This window comes from Xiphophorus couchianus, chromosome 2 (genome assembly GCF_001444195.1).
Source record: "Xiphophorus couchianus chromosome 2, X_couchianus-1.0, whole genome shotgun sequence".
Classification (NCBI taxonomy): Eukaryota; Metazoa; Chordata; class Actinopteri; order Cyprinodontiformes; family Poeciliidae; genus Xiphophorus; species Xiphophorus couchianus.
In genome coordinates, this window is record NC_040229.1 from 7,664,064 (window position 1) to 7,686,603 (window position 22,540).

A 22,540-nucleotide genomic window follows, 5' to 3' on the forward strand; every position below is an offset into this window, starting at 1 on the left:
ACATTATTAAAGAAACGTATTGCTGTTTTTCTCCATTTTAGGTTTCTTCATTAGTAGAAACTTATGTAGTGAACGTTAAGCGACATTGAGATGATTGACCAGGATGTTAACCTGATCAATAAAATGTTGACTGCTGTGAAATAAGTTTCTTGTTTTAATGAAGAAACTTGAAACGGAGAACAACACCAAGAAGTTTATTCAGATTTTAGCACTAAAGAGTCTCAGTTGGTGATGTGGCATAAAAATAAAATCTACTATTTCTTTTTTCACACCAAATTTGATTTCTGATAATAATTTTTCTCTTCTTTAATAAAGGTTCCAAATTACAGAAAATATTTTCAAAAACTTTCTTTTAGGATAGGGTTAGGATTCGATGTGAATTCAAAGTCCAGCTTAATACGAACTGAAAAGTCCAGTTGACTCGGTTTGATTGGGACCAAAACTGTCCACTTCCTGTTGGGGCGGTCTCCAGTCCGCTTGGCAATCATATGCATTCCAACCAAAATAGAGTTTTGTCAGTGGACCAGAGTTCACTTCTTTTGTTTCACATCGGAGTTTGGTTACGCATTCACACCTCACCAAATGAACCGGACTTTCTAGGCAAACGGACTGGAGTTGGATTAAAGTGGACTAAACTGGGCTGGTGTGGGGACGGTAGATCCTGGGTGGGCTGGCGCTACTCTGAATTATTCAAACTCAAGGAAACATTTAGAAAAAAAACAAACAATTTCACAAAAATTAAATCTTCACAAACAGAACATTTGAGTGATCAATACAGCTGATTTCTCGCCTGATCGCAACATAACATTTTTTTAAAAGAAATTTTGTCTGAAGTGTCTGTGCAGCAGCGAGTTTCAGCATGAAGACCAAAATGATTCACAGATGTAAAACATTTCCCAACTTTGAGCTGAAAATGTGACAAACTGAGGACAAAAGAAAAGGTGCAACAACTAAACGAACTTAGTGACAGATTAAAACAGCAGCGTCTTAAGAGGCAAACCTAAACTTCCATCCACGTCTGTCTGTCTCGGGTGAAAGGTCAGCTTTGATGAGTTGTAAAATATCCATAATCACATATTCCAACCCTCCTCTGACCTTCTGAGTCGCAGCTTCATATTCATAGTTGCTCAGGTCTGTAGACGCAAACCTTTGCAGGCCCGAGTGCTTTATTAGGAAAAAATGTCATGAATTTCTTATAGGCTGCTAATGCTGTGAGATACGTTAGGATCTGGACACATTAAAGTTTCAGACACGTTAGATTGTTGAAGACAAAGAAAAGCAAATGAATGTTGTTGCTGTTTTTTGAGGGTTTATTTTTGTAAATCGGTGAAATGTTGAATGTCCAGCTGCTGGAAAAACCGAAACAACATCAAAAAACAATGAAACTGAGAACGTAAAGTTACAGATCAGTCAATCCAGACGTTTCCAGGAAAATTAGACGAGCAGCAGAGTAAAATCTCAATAATTCAGCAGCTCTGATGTTCTGCAGCGTGCAGCTTGAGGGTTCTCTCTCTGACCCTCCCGTCGCTCGCCAGTTTTCCTGCTGAATCCGGAGTTTGGAGTTAGTTTCAGTTCGACCGCCGCTCCCCGAGATGCTGACCTCTGAGTTTGGATCGTTCCCGCAGAGACCGGCCTCCCACCTGAAGCGGACTCTGTGTGGCCTGAGCGCCAGTGTTTCGTACCGCAGAGGTCGTGACCCCGCTGCCTCGAGTACATTTGTCTTCCTCTGAATGATTACATATTAACACTGGCACACACACACACTCGGACTGATGGCTGCTGAGTGATCCTTCAACCTCCAGTAAGGAGCAGCTTGTTCTCCTGATAGGAGCAGGGACCTCACCTTGTTCAGCCAGGGTGTCCCTGCATCTTTAAAGTCTTTAAAAGTCTTAAATTCATGCTTCTAAATTGATCTTAAAATGTCTTAAGTTCCTGTAAAAAAGCAAGTTATTTTCTTTTCTGTCAATCAAAAGTTGGAGTCGCACTCAGAGAGCTTCATTGTGTTCTGTGACTTTCAAAACAAACAAACAACAACTTCATTGATCCCACTAAACAGCTGCTAACATAGCTAGCTAAGTAGCTTTTTAGCATTTGTCATGTCGTGGGTACGTTTAAATTTATCGCCAGTTCCCTGGACAACATTTGTAAATTGCTGTGGAGACATAGATTTTAAATTTTATTCATAATAGTTGTAAAATGTCTTAAATCTGTGTATCTAAAGTAAGGTCTTAAATGTCTTTAAATTCAATAAATTTTGACTAGACATGTCTATTTAATCTCTGGGTTCTGCGACTCAAGATGGTTGCAGAGTGCCAACTGTCTGCTAACAACTTGCTAGCTTTTTTGCTTCTGTAATTTAATGGGTAAGTTCAAATTTATGGCCAGTTGGCTGGACGATGTTTGTTCATTACTGTGGAGATATGGGTCTTAAATTTCATTCATAATAATCAGAGTTGGTGAAACCTGCAGAAACTGCCATCATATCAGATCCTTTACTTATTTTCCCCTCATTCTGACCAGTTTTTCTTGTGCTTGGAGAGATAAATTGCTGTTTTCTTTGCAGGTAAACGATTTCAGGAGTGGGTTTGTGTGATTCTGTGCCTGTTCCTCTTCATCATCAACTTCTTCTTCCTCCTCCTGCACTTCTCCACCGTTCACATCTACAAGATCATCCTCGGCATTGGTAAGAGAACAATCAGAGACTTTTTTTCGTCCTTTTTATTCATATTTTTTTTACATTACATACTTTTTCCTCCACTCCAGTTTTGGGAATAGTGACGGCAGATTTTGCCTCGGGGATTGTCCATTGGGGAGCCGACACCTGGGGATCCGTGGATATTCCTGTTGTTGGGAAGGTGAGCAGAAAAAACTGAACTTTACAGCAAAAAAATTCTTTAATAAATAGAAACCATATCAAAGAAGCTCCTTTACATTGAGTTTTAATTGGTCAATAGAAATGCAGCTACTGGCTCTACTGACTCCATTTCCCAATATGTAAATCACTGGCAGGTCAATCTCTTGACAATTTCTCCCCTTAAGAAAAGTAAAATAAATTATATTAAATAAAAATCACAAGAGAAAGGTGGTGTTAGAGCGCTATTGTAATTTTTCTCCTGCAGAAGTAATTTTTGTTTATGATTCTCTGAAAATCTTGATCTGTTTTATTTGAAAACTACATTTTAATAGGTTTGCACTTTGATAGAAAATTGATTATTTGCTCTGTTTTTACTTGTTTTTCCCCAAAAAGTAAGTATTTATTGTCTCTAAAGATGTAAAAAAGTTTTTGAAGTGTAAGCTTTCAGTTCTTTAGGCCTGAATCTCTTCAATTTCGGTATTAGGCTTTGTTTACATTGCTATCATATTCAACGTGGGAGCTTTTTGTTTTACTCTGAAATAAAGGCCTTAAATTTATTTGCCTGGGACTCGTCCTGTCACCATAACAAATTTTACTGGACAATAAATTGTCCCAGAAATCATTGCGATACATGATAATACTGTTATTTTGAGACCATATTCAATGAATATAATAATAATAATTATCATTATTGTCATTATACCCACTCAAACATAAAAAAAAATTTTTTTTTCTAAAAAATAGTTTACACTGGAGCGGAAAAACCTTTTAAATATCCAAAGTAAATAAAATTATTACAATCTTTTATTATTATTATTATTATTATTATTATTATTAATAAAATACAGAGACTTCATAAAATGGATTATGAAATCTCTGTAGCCAAAATTTTATTCCAAAAAGTAATAATCATTCAGCATTGACAGGGAAAACAGGCAAAAGAGGCAGGTAGTGTAAACTAACTACAACGCACTTCAAAATGGCGACTTTTCAACGATATTAAAGACGATTGTTGTCCAAATGGAAATGATCTCTCTCATTTTAATTAATCATACAATTAATTGATTTATTGCTCATTGGTTGTCATAATTTGCTGTTGATGTGCTGGTTAAAGATGGCTGCACCTACTTCACTCATTAAAACACATTTTACAACAAAGCCAATTAGATTAAAGTTCATCCTCATTTCATCCACTTAAAATCAGTGATCAGGTGCAGCTTGCAGGTCGTTTGTTTTGATTAATACCATCAGATTTTCACGGTTTGTGTGTTGTGTGTCTCTTACAGTTATGTTTTATTCATAGTGAAATAATTTGTTGAAATGTTAAAACTAATGTGCATTTTTAGATCTCATGTACCCCAATTAGAGCGGCTACCGTTTGTGTTGCTCACATATATTATCAATGCATGATTAGTAATGAGTTGATATTAGTCAGAATTTGATTAAAATTTATGAAACATGGAAAACGGCGTGTGAAAGCTCGTTGTTCGAGGTAAGCGTGTGCAGAGTAAATTTTAACGGTTTATTTTCTGAGTTTAGATTAAAATGAAGGATTTTATTGTTCGATTTTACTCGTCTGCAGGATTTCAGATTTTTCTCCTTTCAGTCGAGATTTTAAACAAATCCTCCGTTTTTAGAGGATCCTGATTCATCATTCATCCCTTCTTTGTTTCCTTCCTTCTCTCCTTCCTTCCTTAGTGTTCATCCTTCTTTTCTGCCCTTCCTTTCTCTTCTTTTTATTCTCCTTTGTTCTTTCCTTTTTTGTATCCTACCTTCCTTCCTCCTGTCTCCTTGTATTTTACCTCCATCTGTTCTCTCTTTCTTCCCTCCTGTTCTATCCTTACTTCCTTCATTCTTTCCTCTTTTGTGTTTCTTATTTTTCTCCTTCATTTATTCCTTCCTTAATTATTCCCTTTTTCTTTTTCATTCTTTCTTTACTTTTTATTTTGTCCTTTCTTTCTCTTTTGCTTTCATTTGTCTTCTTTTTCCTCTTTTGTTCTTTCTTGCTATTTCTTTCTCCATTTATTTTTCGTTTCCTTTGTCCTGTCTTTATTTCTTTTATTTAGCTCTCCCTTTTAACCTTTCTTTTCTTTCATTCATTTGTTCTTCCTTTCTTTTTCCTTCATTCCTCCTTTTGTGTTCTTTCTTACTTTTATCCTTTCTAGTGTCCTGTCTTTTTCTTTCTTTCATTCTTTTGTTTGTTCTCTTTTTCTTTCTTTAGTCCTTTTTCATCCTTTCATCTTATCTCCCTTGTTTCCTTCTCTACTTTGCACCTTTGTCTCCAACTTTTATTATTTCCTTCTCTCCTTCCCCCCTCGTTTTCTTCCCTCCTTGTTTTCTCTCCTTTCCTTCAGTTTGACCGTTACGGCTCCTTTCTTCCCCTGAAAAAGTCAGAAATTAAACTTTAAAAGTAAATAAATATGAAGAGTTAGAGCAGATGTCTACCCGCTACACCTTAGAGTTTAACATGAAATCCTTCAGTTTAATTCAGAGCCTGATGTTTCTGATGTTTCCATGTTTCATTTTTCTTTACAATAAAAGTTTTTTCCCTCCTGCATCACATTTAGTTTGACTGGTGTAATTTCCATGTTTTCTTTCCGAAGGCGTTGCGTGGGCGGACAATGTCCATGTATGATGTGGCATTTTTTGAAGCTGAAGACACAGCGGCATATTTACATGGCGTGTCCGCCGCCGTAGGAGAGCCCTAATAAATGCATTTAGTGGAGAAGAAGAATAGACGTTAGCGGAGAACAGAAGGGCTGCGTTGATGTGTGTGTGTGTGTGTTGATGTGTGTGTGTGCGGTTACCTCAGTGGTGGCTCTGAGCGGAAGAATAAAGCAGGTTTGTGCTTCTATTTAAGGTTAGTTTGAATATCAAAGCCTGACTGGATGCAGAACACCCGAGGCTAATAGAGCCACTTTCATTCTTTGTTTGTTTCCGTTTGCTGCCGTGTGTACGTCTGGTGTCTACATGAGCTCGTTCTGACTTCACTTCCAGCTTCCTTTGTTGTCCGTAATTGTTGGGACATCTCTGAGGACGTTGCTCAGGTTGAGAAACACACAGAGTGTAGAAGCGTTTATGCTAACGGTCTTCAGGCCGCTGAATCTGTACGTGGCTCCCAGAACGATGAGGCTGGACTCTCAGTCCGCAGGTTTAGTGTTTCTGTCATTTTTAAGCAAAAAAGGCCAATAGTGAAAAAATAACGACACCAATCAGATGTAGCGGCCTGCTTAACAAAGTGGGTCTTCTCAGGATTGGAATCGTTTATCCAACACATCCCACAGATATCTGATCTACTGTTTACTAACACCATTAGCAGGAGCTACCACCATTAGCAGGAGCTACCACCATTAGTAGGAGCTAACATGAAAACTAAAAAATTGTAAGATTATGAAGTAGATATTTTAAGCGACAACAAAACGAATATTTAAAGTTGCAATAAGTAACTTTTACTTAAAAATGTTGTTTACGTATTTGTTAAAACCTTCACTACCTTCACTAGCCTTAGCATTCATGACAGGTTCTGCTAGCTGCAGCACAGCAGAGAACAAGAGGATGTTGGGTGATTGACAGCGCTAAGACCCGCCTCCTAACTGTGATTGGTAGAAACTAGAGCTCTTTTTTTTGAAAAGGTTTTGTTGGCTCTAGTGGCCTTTATTTGAAAGTAGAAAGTAGTTTGATAGGAAACAGTGTAGCTCTAGCTCTGTGAATCAAATGGTTTCCTTCTGGAATCTGGATTAACATCTTCCAGCAGCACAGACATCATTTTCTCTGACTCTCTCCTCTTCATCTGTTTGGTCCTCCTCATCTTCATCATTTCTCTTCTGTCTTCTTTTTCAATCCACTCCAGTTCATATTGAAGCAGCTGAACGTTACTCAATGTGCAAAAATGACTGTTTTAGCTGGATGTAGCTAGCACTGTAGCACCTAGCATATGTCATGTTCCCAGGCTGCATTGCAACGTAAAGAACATGGCGACGTCCATGTAACAATATTATATTTAAATTTAGAAAAACTAAACAGCCTACAGCATTTTTACTGCACTGTTTATCATCTGAAATGAAGTCTATTGTTACAACTAATCAATTTAAATACCTATATTTATTCACGTTATTTAATGATCTACAGTTCTGGCGGAAATCAGATTTGAGTATTTTTAATTTGAAGAAAAAGATCATTTAATCAGAGTAAATTCATATCTTAACAAGAGGGCGCTTCCTTTTAAACATAGGGTTAGATTGGTCAGACTGACGACCTAAAACATTTAAGAATGAGGAAAAAACCAAAAATAAGTGACGCTGTCTGGGGGTGTGAATTATTTTTTTATGTGAGGTTCGAAGGTAAATGAAACTTGAGCACATTAAATAAAGAGCGTTTGGGGAAAACGAAAACATCTGATATGATTTTAAAGAAACGTACAAAGGGAAACTCTCCCAATCATCATCAGAACATAAAACGATTTATTTTGAATTCAGCCCATGAAACGGGTTTTCTTTTGTCTCCACAGAACTGGAATTGCAGCCGCGTTTTAAGAAGAGCTGCACAGCCTCCCTGCAGTGCTCAGAACAATTCCTTCGCGAGGCTTCGGGCCACGCTGTATTTTCTTTAGTCTTCATGTCGTTGAGCTTTAATTGACTCAACAAGGATTTCGCAGTCCTCTAATGAGTCTACTTTGAGGACAAAGTCACGCTCATTAGTTCCCAATGATGCTCGATTCACTCTGAAATTTGCCAGATGTGCTTCCAGTTTAGGAGGATGTGTTTGAAGATCGTCCGTCCCAGTCTGCTCGGCTTCTCATTGTTTAAAAGCTGCTTTTCTTCCTGTCTGCCTTTTTTTTTTTTACATCTTTAACAAACATCTGCAGCTCTCTGCGAGGAGGATTAGCTTTCTAATGTGAATGCAGACACAAAAAACTGGTATGCTAAAACAAAATAACAAGAACTGAAATTGAGAAAAGATTTTCTTTAACTGAGATAAATAAAAACAGTAATTAATGGGAAAAAACTGGAACTAATTGGAACTATATTGTTGATTTTATAAAGCTAACAAAAGCATACTGAAATTATAGATGTAATATATTTTATTTTCCGTTTTTTCAGCTTTTGAACTGTTGTGAAATAGATTTTTCTTTTTTTTCCTACACAAGCGGTTTACATCAGCTGTGGTCAAATTAAGATACTCCGCAAAATGGCTACAGCAAAAGTTTGCATAAAACACCACAGTCAGTTGCTTATTCAACAATAATTTAATTCATTACTGAAAATTATATCTTCTGTTGAGTATTTATTACCCAATCACACTGTACATAATCACAAAACTTTAATCTTCTTTAAATTTCTAAATGTTCACCAAATTATGAAAAGAACTAAAACTAGTACTGTAACTAACTAAAACTAAACAATGTTTAACTGATAAAAACTAGCAAACACTGTAAAAACCGATTTAAGCTAACTAAATTATACAAAACATAAAACTAATATGATGAAAAACCCCAAACTGCTATAACCCTGGCATTCACTGTAGGGGCGCTTTGCTAAAGGGGCGCCAAAATGATGGCGGAAATAATAATAACTTTATAAAGTGATGAACAATTACGAGGTTAAAGAAACCTTAAATAAAGCAATACAGTTAAAAAATATATAAAATACCAATAACAGCAGGAAAGAATATGATGAAATGAAATTTAGAAGAAAAAAAGTGGGGCTTTTCATTAAGACGCCAGTTTTCTCCAAATTTTAAGACTTTCTTCAGACAATATTTTATCTTTATTCTAATAATATCAACTTTATTCTTGTAAGAAATAACATTTCTTTGGTTTTGCCCTTATTCACCATCATGTTTGGATGCAATTTTTCTTTTCATTAGATGTTTCCATTTACCTTAAAACTGTACAAATTAGAACTACTGGTACACAGAGATACTTTAATAAATCCAGACACACCTCAGAAAGTACATATCTGCACCCCTAGACGCACAGAAGCAGGTTTCAAATGCCTAGCAGACATTATTTTTTTGCCGTATTCTGGCGCCCGCTCTAGCACAGCACCCCTATGTGTCACATGTAGTGCATACTCACTGTTTGGGTCCCTTAAAGTTGAAATTTCTCCTAAAAATAAAAGAAAAGAGGAAAAAAATCTGTTGAAATAAATGTCAGAAGGACAAAAATTGGGGGTGTTGGGGCGTGTCTGCCAGAGCAGTGGGACGGCGCCGGTTGCCGGGGCGATGGGCGATGTGAGCCGGTGATTAACGGGCGTCGTGCCACGGAGGCCGCTAAACGGTGTGGGATTAGAGGACACGCAGCGACCGGCGGCCCGCCGTTGTAACTGGGAGCGCCGGAGCCGCCCCGCTCAGCACGACCTCCACGGCTTAGCCGGCCTTTCATGTGCCTGAGGGCCGCGGGGAGCGGAGAGGCCCGATTCGACCGAGATGGAGACCTAATTGCAAAGATATCAACAGATAGCTTCAGAGTTTGCAGTGGCACCCATCGATGACGTGCACAGATCGGCGGCGGTGATTGTTTCGAGCAGCAAACCCGACAATAATGAGTTTTCATGCTGATGCTTCCGTCCCTACACACACACACACACACACACACACACACACATGCAAACCTTCGCTTCTGTCGCCTTTTCTTCTACCTGGGGAAATAAATTACCTTTATCCAGCGTGTGCTCGTGGGTGTGTTTCCCTTTGTCCGCTTTTAAGCTTCTGAGATTCTGATTCAGCCTTTCATTTGAGACCCCTGCTCTCTCACAGACAGGTGTCTGCCTCTGCACAGCGCAGGTGTGGTTTGAGCCACTTGCCTGTGTGTGTGTGTGTGTGTGTGTGTGTGTGTGTGTGTGTGTGTGTGTGTGTGTTTTGAAGCTGGTATTTTTCAGTTTTTGTGTGTGTGTGTCTGAGCAGGTCGACTGCTGTTCTGGGCTTTATTAGGATGCTGAATGTGTGCTTTGGGGTTGAGCTCGATGCTCAGCATTGCTAAGTGTGGTGAGAATTCCTCCGTGTGTTTAATCTGCATTGTTTAGCTTTGCAGTTTGTTTATTATCCAGAAAAAGAAAAAAAAAGCTGCAAATGATTTACAGTGTCGGCTGGGTTTACTTCCTGCTGAATGTTTGTGTTAGCTGAGATATTTAATTAATCAACCACAACAAAACACGTCAAATGATTCATCAAATAAATAAATCCAGTTTTCAGCTGGAAGTCCTTCAAAATGCATGAAAGTAATTTAATCAGAATCAGATTTATTTGCACAGTTCGACTTTACACAGCAAAGACAAAGACATCTGTAAAAAGTCTCATCAGTTTGTGTCCAGGATGTGTGTGGTCTACAAAGATGTTCAAATGGTTCTCCGAAATTTCTAGAGAAGTTCATAAAACTCCCTCCATCTTTGTTTCCTCAAAAAGATGTCAGTTTATTTTCAATACGTTCCTGTTTAATCTGTTTTACATATTAGAATATAATCAAATGTCTGGACTTTCAAGTAAACACACAGATTAAGACATTTAAAAACATAAAGCCAAAATTGAAAAAAGTACACCCTTGATGCTGTGTATCTTCTCCAATCGCTTGACGCTTGCCTGCAGGCGCCATTTCAAATTCAAAAAATTTAAATTTAACACTTTACTGACCGCAAATGGAAATAAAATGTTGCTGTAATTCCCCTTATTAATGCAGATTATTTACAGAGTTGTTGTTCAGGGTGATGGCAGGAAAGTGCAATGCTCAGAACAGAGGACCCAGAATTTCAGTCAGACACAAATGGAAAAGCAAATGTTTTATTGAGAATCAGGGTATGGTACCAGCAAAGGTACAGGAACCTCTGAGAACAGAGAAGCAGGTTAGTGGCTTGTAATCTTGGGGTCAAGGCTCAGTAAGAAAAGCCACCGACCTTCTTAAACCTCCGTGGAAAACGGGGGCAGATTCTTGGTTCCTCAGCGAAGTGATGGCGAGGAGTCATCTCTGGGGTGTTGGTTGTAGAGGACAGACCAGCTCTGCAAGATGGAGACTGATCCAGAGCGTGAGGACTGGTAGCACAATGGTAGGTAGCAGGTGATAAATCCAGGGGGAATCAGGATTCGGAGGTCAAGAGGCCGAGGCAGGGTCAGAACCAGGGAGGCAGAAAGAGGCAAACTCATTTGAGGGTCAGGTGAGGATTGGTGGTCAGGGCACAGAAACGGGTCAGGCACCTGAAGACAATATCAGGCAGACAAATCCAGGGACGAGGCCGAGAGGCAGAACCAGGGTCGTGTCCAGAAACCAGAACCCAGTGAAGAATCCGACGTGGGCTGGGCAAGGCAGGGAAATCCAAGAGACATTAAATGTGGTCGAGATCGTGGTCAGGTAAGGAGGGAACGCTGGATATCTACTCACACCAAAGGGCTTTCAAAAGCCTCGCACCGTCTGCCTGCCTGAGTGCTGAATGTAACAGCTGCAGGACATGTGGATGACATGAGCCTGAATGCTCTGCAGGCAGCAGCATGCAGGTGAACCAGATGAGTTTGATTGGAGCGGTGAGAGCTGAGGAGGAAAACAAAGCAGGCAGACGGGCCAGAATCATCACAGAAAGCTCTCTTGTAGCAGTTTGTTTTACAGCAAATTTACTTTGTATTGTTACATGTCCATAAAACCAGACCTTTCCGACGTGGGATAAACAGAAATCTGTCACAAAAATGTTTGTAGCGCCATAATTTCTTATCCAATTTCCATAAAATATGGCTAAAGCTAAAGATGAGAAAATTGCAGGTGTTTTTATGCATAAAGTTTGTTTTCTTCCTAGATATAAATGTATAAACAGTTTGGTTTCTGCCCTTTTTTATTATTAAATGTGGGATGTGCATTTTTAGACTGTAAATTTAGTCACTTGTTAACTTCAGCAGCTTATTTCGTCTCAAAAATATACACAACTTAACATTTTTGTGCAAAATTTGCAACAGTACTGCTTATAGTGTAACATAGCAGCAGAGATGAAAACATTTTGAATTCACAGTAAACCCAACAGTTACATAAGAAACACGCCACTAGCACGTATACATGTGGACGATTGACAGCGCTAAGACCCGCCTCCTGACTCTCATTGGTTGTTTTTGCACTCCGTCAGTCGCCCAAAGTAGTTCAGGGAGGAATCGATCTTTTCACAGACTCAGTCTTATATTAAATTGTCAAAACATGCTGATGGTTATAACAAATATGTTAAAAAGTATATATTTTATAAAAATTACTGCAGGTTTATTGTCCAAGCAAAAGAGAAACACAAAAACGTTTTTTCTTTGCAGGCTTTCATCCGGCCGTTCAGGGAGCACCATATCGACCCGACCGCCATCACTCGGCACGACTTCATCGAAACCAATGGCGACAACTGCACGATCCCCATCCTGCCGCTCGCCCACATGGCCTACAGGTTCCTCACATGCACACCAGGTACGAACCGCTTCGGTTCCCGCCGCGGCTTCCAGCTGCACTTTGTGGCATTCGGAAGTGACTCTGAGGACTCCCGAAGGTCAGATATTCTCCAGACTGTCAGGGTCAGAGCGGAGCGGCAAACAGGAAGTGGCTCCGGCGGTAGTCGTGTGCTCTGACCCTGAAGGGAGGACTTGGAGGAGGAGCAGCAGCGGGAGGAACAGACAGAGCGCTTATTGAGGAGGTGACATCTCCACCTGTCATGTCTGCACTTCAACTGCAGCTCAAAGGTCGCTGATGGGAGGAGGACGGGGGCGGTGACACCAGTTAGCCAGGTTAAAGGCGGCGCTACGCACGGCGCTACGCACGGCGCTGCGGGGTTAAGCTGCTGCAAGCATCTGGAAGAGAGTTTCTGAGATAGAAATCATGATGGTTGAGCAGAACGAGCAGGCGGGACGCAACCATCAGTTGATAAATGCATTTACACCAGAACTGAGGCTCGGTCTGAAATTTGATCCAATCTAGTCTCCATGGTTACGGTTCGGTTTCCTTATGCCTGAGATTGATGGGCAGAAAGTTGCAAATTTTCTCGTCCAACATCAAGTTGCTCACATTCTCAGTTTCATGATTTGTTCTGTAACTTTATGTAGAAATAATCAAAGTCCTAAAATGTTACTGGTTAAAGTAATCAGTGTATTTTAATGTCATATTTGAATAATTAATCAAACATTTGTGTTAACATTAAACTATAAAAAAGTAACGGATAAAAAATATGTTTACTAATGTTAATATGCTGTATATATAATTTCTATTTTTAATTGTTTCTAAATGATTACTATAATTATTTACAATAACTAATTCAGTCAAATTGTCTTGAGATTTTTTATTTTATTCCATTTTATATTTTGATAATTAATAAAAGAATTTTATATTAAAGTAAACTACAAAATAGTAATGTATAAATATTAAACTACATTAAAAAAAGCTAATGAATATTTTTAGCAATGTAATTAAACTGTATGAATAATTTCTATTTTTCTAAATTATTACTATAAACATTTACAAGAAATAATTATTTTAAATACTTACATTTTCTTGCATTTTATGTCAAATAATCAAAATCAGAAAATATGTTTTAACCTGGAGAAACAAAGAGGATTTTGTGACCTGGAGCTAAAAACAAACGGCCGATCTTCATCATGAAGGCTGAGCGAGAGGACGATGAAGGATGAGAGGACAGCTGAAGTCCACCTTTAGGGGACGCCCGCCCCGCCCCCACAGGGGGTCAGGGGTCACCAAACGGGGACGCAGACGCAGCGACATGTCCGCCTGTCATGCCCGCTCCCGAAGAGGTCACCGCTAAGCGCTGGAGTCGGCCGGCCGGAGGGCGGAGACGGGGCGGGGGCGTCCGAGGGTCACGCAGCGGCTGGATGACATCTAAACCTGTCATGTCGACGCCTTGCCGTGTCACAAAGACGGAGACGCAGGACGATTCGGAGAGTTGACGTCTCCAGCTGTCATGGCCGCTCCTGAACCGAGGTCAAGAGATTGTAGTTTTTATATCTGCAGAGACGGAGAGGGGACGTGTTGTGAGGAGGACGGATGTAAGTCGTTTCAGCAGAGAGGCATGAAGACGGTTAGCGAGTTCATGTCTATTGGATCAAACGGTTACAGAAATCTGGTGCAAAGATCTGATTCTCTTTTTAAAATGAAATCAGCAGAAAAAACCCCAACAATCTCCTGGTTTTATCATCCAGAGATCAGTTTGAAGATCATCAGCCTGCCTTCTGTTTCAGTTTCACTCAAACCAGAAAAAAGAGCGAAATATGGTGGTTATGCGGAGCATTACTGGCAGTCAACGGTTATAGAAAGCATGATTTAGTTTAAACCTGTGATATGTATTTATTATAAGAAATCGTTTTTTACAAATTTGTTAAAACTCTCACTATGTTTTGATAGTGTAATATGAGAGCTACTAATGCTAACAACCAAAAACAACCAGGAGGCGGTTCTTAGCGCTGTCAATTAATCTCACGTACTCGCTGCTAAATGTTTCTAATGGCAGAAAAACAACTTACCATTAAAGAAAAACTGTTTATCAGTTGTTATCGGTGGCTATGCTAACTGGCCTTATTCATGACAAGCTATGTTGTGGTGAACCAGCATAGCAGAGAGCAAAGGGGAAAGTGTGAGCAGCGCCACACTAAGGGGTGATTGACAGCTCTAATACCCCTCCTCCAGGCTCTGATTGGTTGTTTCTTGGTTTCTAGCAATGCTTGAAGGCAGAAAAGCTAAATTTTTCCTCCTTCAAATTAAAACTGTTAACATTTGTATTTATTTTTTAAACCAAAGTCCAACAAGAATCAACCGTAGCATGTTCTTACCGCACCCTGGCCTGAATATGCAGCTCTTATTTTAAAATAAACATTTATTTTGAAGCGTTGTACATTGTTTTAAGGAGCTACATCTGTACCCAGTGGGTAAATGAAGTTTATGGTAACTGCACTGTTACAATTTCTGTCTAGTAAGTGTTAAAGGTTTTTAATTTTAACCCGTTTTGTCTCTCAAACCATAAAATAAAAGCGTATTTGAACCGTTTCTCGATCAGAAGGATTTGGAGGTTTTTTTTTCCTGACTCCTACTTTTGGTTCACAGCTTTGCATCGCCGCTCGCTGTGTGAAATTCAGTTTCGGTGCCACTTTGTCACAGTCGGAAAACCACTTATCTGCTGTTCGCCGTCCCTCAGCTGAGCTGCAGTTTACCTGCATCAGAATATGGATAAACACACACTGTCCCAGGATGGGAAAGATGTGTGTAAAGGAGAGGAAATGTGGAGGATTGAAGCATTTAAAAGGGAACAATAATGATGCACTGTCTTCCTTTTGACTTTTTCTCCTGTAGTTTTGCACCAGAAACCATGCCTTCATTTCCCAGAATGCTATGTGGTTCTGTATTGGAGTTCAGTGACATTTTTAAAAATCCTATCAGATGTATTATCCACGATATGGATCACGTGTTTATAACGATATATACTATTGATTTGTTATCCAGCCTAACTCTCTGCTAACTACTCATAACTTCTCCAAAGAACCGAGTCAAAGATGTGTAATGTCCCTTTAACGTGTATAAATGCTGCCTGAATTTATAAAACTGAAACAAAAGGTTGATCTGACTCATGATAGACATTAAAACTGTTAGAATTCCCAGTAAAATTTAAATAAAAATGTGACTTCTGGGGTTAATTTCTTTTGTTTTTCAATAACTTACTGTTTTTAAAGTATTTGCATCACAAACTTTCAACGTGTTTCTGTCTTGATGAGTCATTAACTCTCATTCTTCTGGTTTCAGAGGCTTTGGCGGCGTCCTACCCCTGGGACTGCTACTTGTTTGCCTTGGCGGTTTTTGTGACGCTGACCAACCAGATCCATAAGTGGAGCCACTCCTACTTCGGCCTCCCGCGCTGGGTCACTCTGCTGCAGGACTGGCACCTGGTGTTGCCACGGAAACACCACCGGATCCACCATGTTTCACCGCATGAGACGTACTACTGCATCACCACAGGTACGGCCATCATCGCACCGCCTAAACCAAGCTGAGGTCTGGACTTTGATTGGGCCATTGCAACACCTTGGCTCTTTGTTTTCAGCCATTTTGTTTTATCTGGGATCCTTGTAAGAATTATTTTTATTTTGACCAGTAAAATACTAAAATTTCCACATTGCTTTATATTTTTGTCCATCTGATGTCATTTTTAAATAATAAATGAATATTTAATATTCATTTAATATCAGTTACTCGATACTTTGCTTTTAGAAAATACACTGTTACTCTGACTTGTGAACAAGTTTTGGATACTCTACCTCTGCTCACCAAATGTTAAAGGGGAAATATGCTAAATTAAATTTTGTTAACATTCTTGTACTTCCGTTTCGGTTTCTACTGCTTCTAAAAACGCTTTAAAAAAAACCACCCAACTATTTTTTGGTAATGAGTGTGTGGAAAATGAGCCATTCAAAAACCTCCAGAATGCAACGTCACAAATCAGTAGGTGCTGTGCCGTTGCCTAGCAACCCAAACCGACCTCCATCATGTTTGGTCAGCTGGTTTTACCGCTCTATGCACTGTACAATGGCTGCTGGAAAAGACAGGTGGCTCCACTTCTACTTTTTAAAGTTGTACAATTGTATAATTGCGGCCATTTTCAAATGTGAGTTTATATGTTATGTTGGGGGGCGTGGCCAGCAGCAGATTATTAGGATTTAAAGGATTTCTCCCTAAAACAACTCATTCTGAAAAGAGCAAACTAAAATATTATCATCTAAGAATTATTTTGTGAAATAAAATGTGATGGACATGTTTTGTATAGGCCACAGACCTATCTTAACCTGTTCAAGGAAGCATAGAAGGTCACCTTTAAAAGCTTACTAAGGACACATAAAGTCGGCCATATTGGGTGGTTATAACAGAAGATGGCGATTTCCAGAATAATTTAACTTTCCCTGCATATTCACATAAAATGGCGACTGTGTGTGTGTGTTGGCTTATAAATAACTAAAAGCAAATGTTGTGCTAGTGTGCGTGTAGGTCTTTGGGGACCCGAGGCCTCTGTCACACATCCACACTCTGTATTCTGCCTGCATCTGGGTGAGAGTGGGGGGCATCCTCCGGGGGCGGCTCGCCTCGTGCGTCACCCTGCGCCCCAGCGGACGCCAGATGTGAGCCGGAGCTGTCGGGGGTGGCACGGCGAGCACTCCAGTACATCTGCATCTGTTAGTGCGCACTGGTCGCTCTGACCTCCTCTCCGGTTCCTAACCTGTGCGTGTGGAAGAAGGAGGTGGCGGTCGGGGACGGCGGAGTCATCCCCTGCGGTACCCTGCGCGCGCTGCCTGGCTGCCTGGGCCCGGCTCGGGGGCCTCTGGGGGCCCGGCTCGCTGCCTTTGTGTTCGCCACCGGCTGACAATCCCCATGCCCCATGTATATTTAATGCTAACCTGCTGTCTGTTCTAACAAATAGGACTTCACAGGCAGCGGAGGGGAGGGTGGAGGACAGGGGAGGACGACGGGGGAGGAAGCAGGGATTTGGATGGATAAAAAAAGGGAAAACATGGAAAAATGCAGGAAATAAAACAAAACCTCTGGATACTTTACCATATTTAAACTTGTCGAGGGTTTCTGTGTAATCAATAGATGCACCCTCAGTCTGTCTGTAATAACTAGATGTTCATGTGTACTCTGCTGCTACATGGGTGTCATGCATTCATTCATATGTAGATGTAAATGTATTTTGGCCTGCAGCCACACATCCATGAATGTGCTTAACTCAAAGATAAATTCAGCTGCTGTACTTCTGTAAACATCACAGGAAGTGAGAAGGTGTAAGTGTGTGTGTGTTTGTGTGTGTGTGCGTGCGTGTGTGGGTGGGTGTGTGTGCGTGTGTGTGTGTGTGTTGGTGAGGTTAAGGATTTCTCCTGGGATGGCCCTCCATCTTTCTGCTCATGACAATGAGAGTCAGACAGGAGGCTTCAAATTTAAAAATGGAGGCATTAGATGATTTGAAGTTTAGGTGATGGCAGTTAGCAGTGGAGGCCTCTGCTAACTAAAATGTTAGTTCAGCTAACACTAAAGCTCTACACCAGTGGTGCCCAAAGTCGGTCCTGGAGGGCCGGCATCCTGCATGTTTTAGTTCTCGCCCTGGTTCTACGCACCTGGATCCAATGATGTCTCAGTAGAGGCCTAAGAAGAACATTGACATGCTGAGAAGGTTGTTATTACCACCAGGGAGAGAACTAAAACATGCAGGTTGCCGGCCCTCCAGGACCGACTTTGGGCTCCCCAGCTCTACACCAACCAGGTATTTAGTGTTAGTGCTAACTTGAATTCAAAAGAAACTCTACAACCCTTCAACCTTAATTTAATATTCCATATTTATGTCTTGGTCTATATTTTCATTGTTTTGCTCTTTTATGTTTCTTGTTTGAAATAAAGTTAGAGAAAAATTTGAGGACAGGAAATGGAACTGCTGTATTAACTGTCTTCCTCCACTTCAAAATAAGAGCATGAACACAAACGGCTAACTCAGGGGTCTCAAACTCCAGTCCTCGAGGCCCGCAGTCCTGCAACTTTTAGATGTGCCCCTGCTGCACCACACCTGAATAGAATAATTAGGTCATTAAGGCTCTGGAGAACTGATCTACACAAGGAGGAGGTCATTAAGCCATTTCATTCCAGTGTTTTGTACCTGTGGCACATCTAAAACCTGTAAGACTGCGGCCCTCGAGGACTGGAGTTTGAGACCCCTGGGCTAACTACTTGAAGAGTTCTTAACAGTTCACAGCTGAAACTTTGACACAGATGTCAAGCTTTATTCAAATGAAAGCTTACCAAACAGCCAAATAAATTATCACTTTAGAACTGATCTGGAAAAAATTTATTTAAGGGAAGCTAAGTGCGCTCAGTTAGCAAACGCGCTAAATGAAAAAATTACCTTCACCATCTGGAAGGTGCCGTTTACAGGAGGGTTACAGAGAACCAGTGTCCATGTTGGCATTCCTAACTCCTCCCTGTACAGATATGGTGAAGAGAAACTGGCTCTCCAAAAGAGCCAAAGCTCTTCTTCTCTTTTACCAAATATGATTTAAATAATTATCCTCTTATCCTCCTTTTTTATCTTTCCTATCTCCTTCCGTTTTCAGGATGGTGCAACTATCCACTGGACCAGCTGGGCTTTTGGAGACGGATGGAGTGGCTGATTGAACACCTGACGGGCCAGAGACCGCGATCCGACGACATGGCGTGGGCCAAGAAGACCGACTGACGGACAAACCCAGTGAAACCAGTAACGGGGGAGAATCAGGCGTGTAAATGCAAATATGCAGATGTAGAAATGATGGACAGATGTTTAGAAACAGAGACAAACTTTTTTTTCTGGTATCGCTGCGCTTCTCGCTTTTTTTCTGCTTCAGAACAAACGATGTGTTCAGAGGAAGAAAGTCTTTGTTGTTGGTGTAAAAGCTTTCTGGATGTTCTGCATCCATCGGTTTGTCTTTAGACTCCTGAGGTGTTTGTTTAGTCGTGGTTCAGGTTTCTGGAGGTTGGGCTCTCCAGAAGAGACGCTGAGCTGTTTGGGACCAGCAGCATTCGGTTACCATCTTTATTTTATGTTTCTTTCTTGGTTTATTGGGTGATTTTTTTGTCAGAACCCACAGAGCAGGTGGAATTATGTTTAAAACAATGGCTACATTATCACAAAAGTGTAAAAATCTGCTAATTTTATGATGTTTCCATCTAATATTTTGGGATCTATATTAACTTACAAGATTTAACGTATAGTTACTGAGTTGAACACTTGATCTTCATGAACAACCAAAAATCCTAATAACTCCAGTTGGATGTTATGATTTGTATTCAGATGTTTGTTAGATTAGACCAGACTTAGACTTTAACTTTTAAGATTTTAGATGAATTCATTCTTTGCTAGAAACAAACCACATTGGGATTCAGAGGAGCAATCAACTATAAATATCCGTCCAACTCACATAAAATGGGTAAAAATTACAAACATAAGATCCTAATGTTGGTTCATCACTTCATTCATTAACTTAATCATCAATCCCTCAACCTCACCCGAATTGACCAACCAAATAGACCACCCATCCAACCAAACGAACCCCAACTTAAATCTATTAACAAATCAACCAACCACACCCAAAGTGAGCACCTAGCCAGACCCAACTGAATCAGCCACTCAACAACCCAAATTAACCAATGCAACCCAAATTGAATAACTAACCCCACCCAATGAAGCAACCCCACCCAAATCCCCAACCAAATAGACCACCCATCCAACCAAACCAACCCCCACTTAAATCTATTAAGAAATCAACGAACCAACCAACCAAGTCCAACCCAACCAACCCAATCCAAATAGACCAACCCAACGTAAATCTATTAACCAACCAAATCGACAAACCAACAAGCCCTACCCAAACAGATGATCCATCCAACCCCATCCAAAATCAACCAACTCCACCTTAATCTAAATAACCAACCTCACCCAAATAAACAAACAAACCAGTTCCACTCAAATCAGCCACCCAACTACCTTAAACCAAATAGACCAGCCCCACTTAAATATGTTAACCAACCAACCCCAAATCAGCAAACCAACCAACACCACCCAAACAGAATCCACGACAAACCCCACCGAAATTGTCAACCAAATCCTAAATTTCAAGGACAAAATTAAACCAAATCAAGTTACCATTGTTGCAGGTGCTTGTAATGACAGCCGCAACTCACTAGGTGGCACTCTTGGCAAAGAGGGTAACATATTTTCACATTTATCAGTAATGTAATGTCTATCTTTTCATATACTGACATATAAGCTTACAGATGTGTCTACATTTAGGTAGATCCATCAAAATGTGCAGCATTTTATTTAATATGATGTCAGCAGTGATGGTATAGTACAGTATGTACATTTTCCAAATAAAGGCAAAAAAAAAAAAACAACTAAAGGATGTTCTCTATTAAAAATGATGTGATTTTGGTGAAATGAGTAGAAGTCCCTCCCCCTTTCTGGACCACCATATTTTGGCCCCTCCCCTTTTTTGAGCTCCATATTTGGGCCACTCTTTACTACTGAAACACCAGTGGTGATGCCAGACACAGGACAGAAATGTCTTACACTCACTGATGTATCGACTGTATGAACAGTCGATACATCCCAAAGTGATGTATCGACTGTTCAACAGTCGATACATAAAAACGTAGGTATTTCTGTCTACTTTCACCCAGTGAGTCTCTCGCTGCTGTCAGACTTACAGTTTTCTGTCAGATCAGCTCAGAGTGCAGAGAGCACTCACCCGTAATCTAATTCACCTTCATTATATGTCTTTCTAAACTGGAACATACAGTCTCGGTCACTTGTTGTATTTTCTACATAAAACAGTACAAACTCTTAAAAATGTACATGCGTGTCTACCAGAAGGTTCTGGAGCTCCTGGTTTAACGATTTTTTGATACGACTTGTAGTTTTTCCACAGCATCTATTTATTTGAGTGTTAAATTTTTTGTCTCTGCTCTCTGCCAGAAATCGCCATAGCAACCAGTGACTCAGCATTTTCTCTGGTTCTTCTGTATTAATCAATCAGGCTTGGTCACACAGACCGTGATAATTTCAGTTATTGTGTGACTCCTGATTAAAATAGATTAAATCAGGAACTGAGAGGTTCTTAGGAAAAACAGAAAAGGGGTTCTAGCTCAGACTTTCAAAATAAAAACTCCAGACAGCTGTAGTGTCTCTTCAAAATTTCTAACATTTTATTGATCATGAAACGAGAGAATCTAGACTGAAAATAATGTGAATAAAATTTTAAGATCTTCCATTTACCAAATAAAAATGATGTTTGTTTCAGTTATGACTTCTGGGTTTACAGCTCAGTCACATTTATCAGGTTGTCGGAACCGAAAATGAAATGTAAAAGTTGGTCTTTGATGCTGCTTCAGATGTTTTCATTAAAGTGATCGCTTTATTGGCAGCAGAGGGAGGCCGTTTCTGACTGAACCCGAGCATGAAGTCAATTTTCTGGAGGAAGAAACTCCCAGCTCCGCTCTGACGCTCGATCAAATGAGAAATGGGAAAAGTAACTATTTTGGTTTTTGCTTCTGTAACCGTCCGCTGCAGAGTCGAGCTGCTTCACTCTTGGCTTAATTTCTGAAAGCTGCTCCAATCACAGATCAGCAAAAACAACAACAGCATTTTATGGTTGCACCAAGTAAACGGCGTCTTTAATGCTTCACTCACAGATGAAATCACAGATGATGCATGCACACTGACAGAACGACTCTGTGTGTTCTGTTGTTTTTCTCTGGCTTTATAATTTTCTATTTTTTTATGAACAGATTGAGCCTTGTTAGTTTCCATTTTGCAGCTCGCTGCTGGTTTGCCTTAATGTTTTTATCTGCTGTTTGATTTGAATAAAGATTTAGTAACTCCTGATGTCTCCTCAATGTTCTGATCTGTTTTCAAAAACTTTTCTTAAACTAAAGATTTTCTCTGTCGCTTTGAACTGCAGATGAAGAAATGTTTAAACAATCAAATCTTATAATCTAGGAGGTTGTCTGTGCTGCTTTGATGTCTCCATTATTTTTTTAAGTTTTCTTAAAATATGGATTTTTGTTTTTCCCTAAATAAGAGCACCAAATGGCTTGTTTTTATAGTAAATTGCTTTTTTTTTTTCCATCTGCTATTCCAAAAGCTGAATTTAAATGCCAGAGCTAAACCAACAGCG

General features: G+C 40.0%; 1 protein-coding gene across 1 annotated transcript in view; it reads left to right on the forward strand.

Moving 5' to 3' along the window:
• Window positions 1-22,248, forward strand: part of LOC114157668 (transmembrane protein 189) — a 38,183-nt gene extending 15,935 nt beyond the window's left edge. Inside the window, exons 2-6 of the mRNA XM_028038808.1 lie at window positions 2,564-2,683; window positions 2,764-2,855; window positions 12,125-12,269; window positions 15,597-15,809; window positions 18,941-22,248. Coding sequence (XP_027894609.1) covers window positions 2,564-2,683; window positions 2,764-2,855; window positions 12,125-12,269; window positions 15,597-15,809; window positions 18,941-19,062 — 692 coding nt within the window. The 3' untranslated portion in view covers window positions 19,063-22,248. The remainder of the gene's footprint in view (window positions 1-2,563; window positions 2,684-2,763; window positions 2,856-12,124; window positions 12,270-15,596; window positions 15,810-18,940) is intronic.
• The last annotated feature ends 292 nt before the right edge of the window (window positions 22,249-22,540 follow it).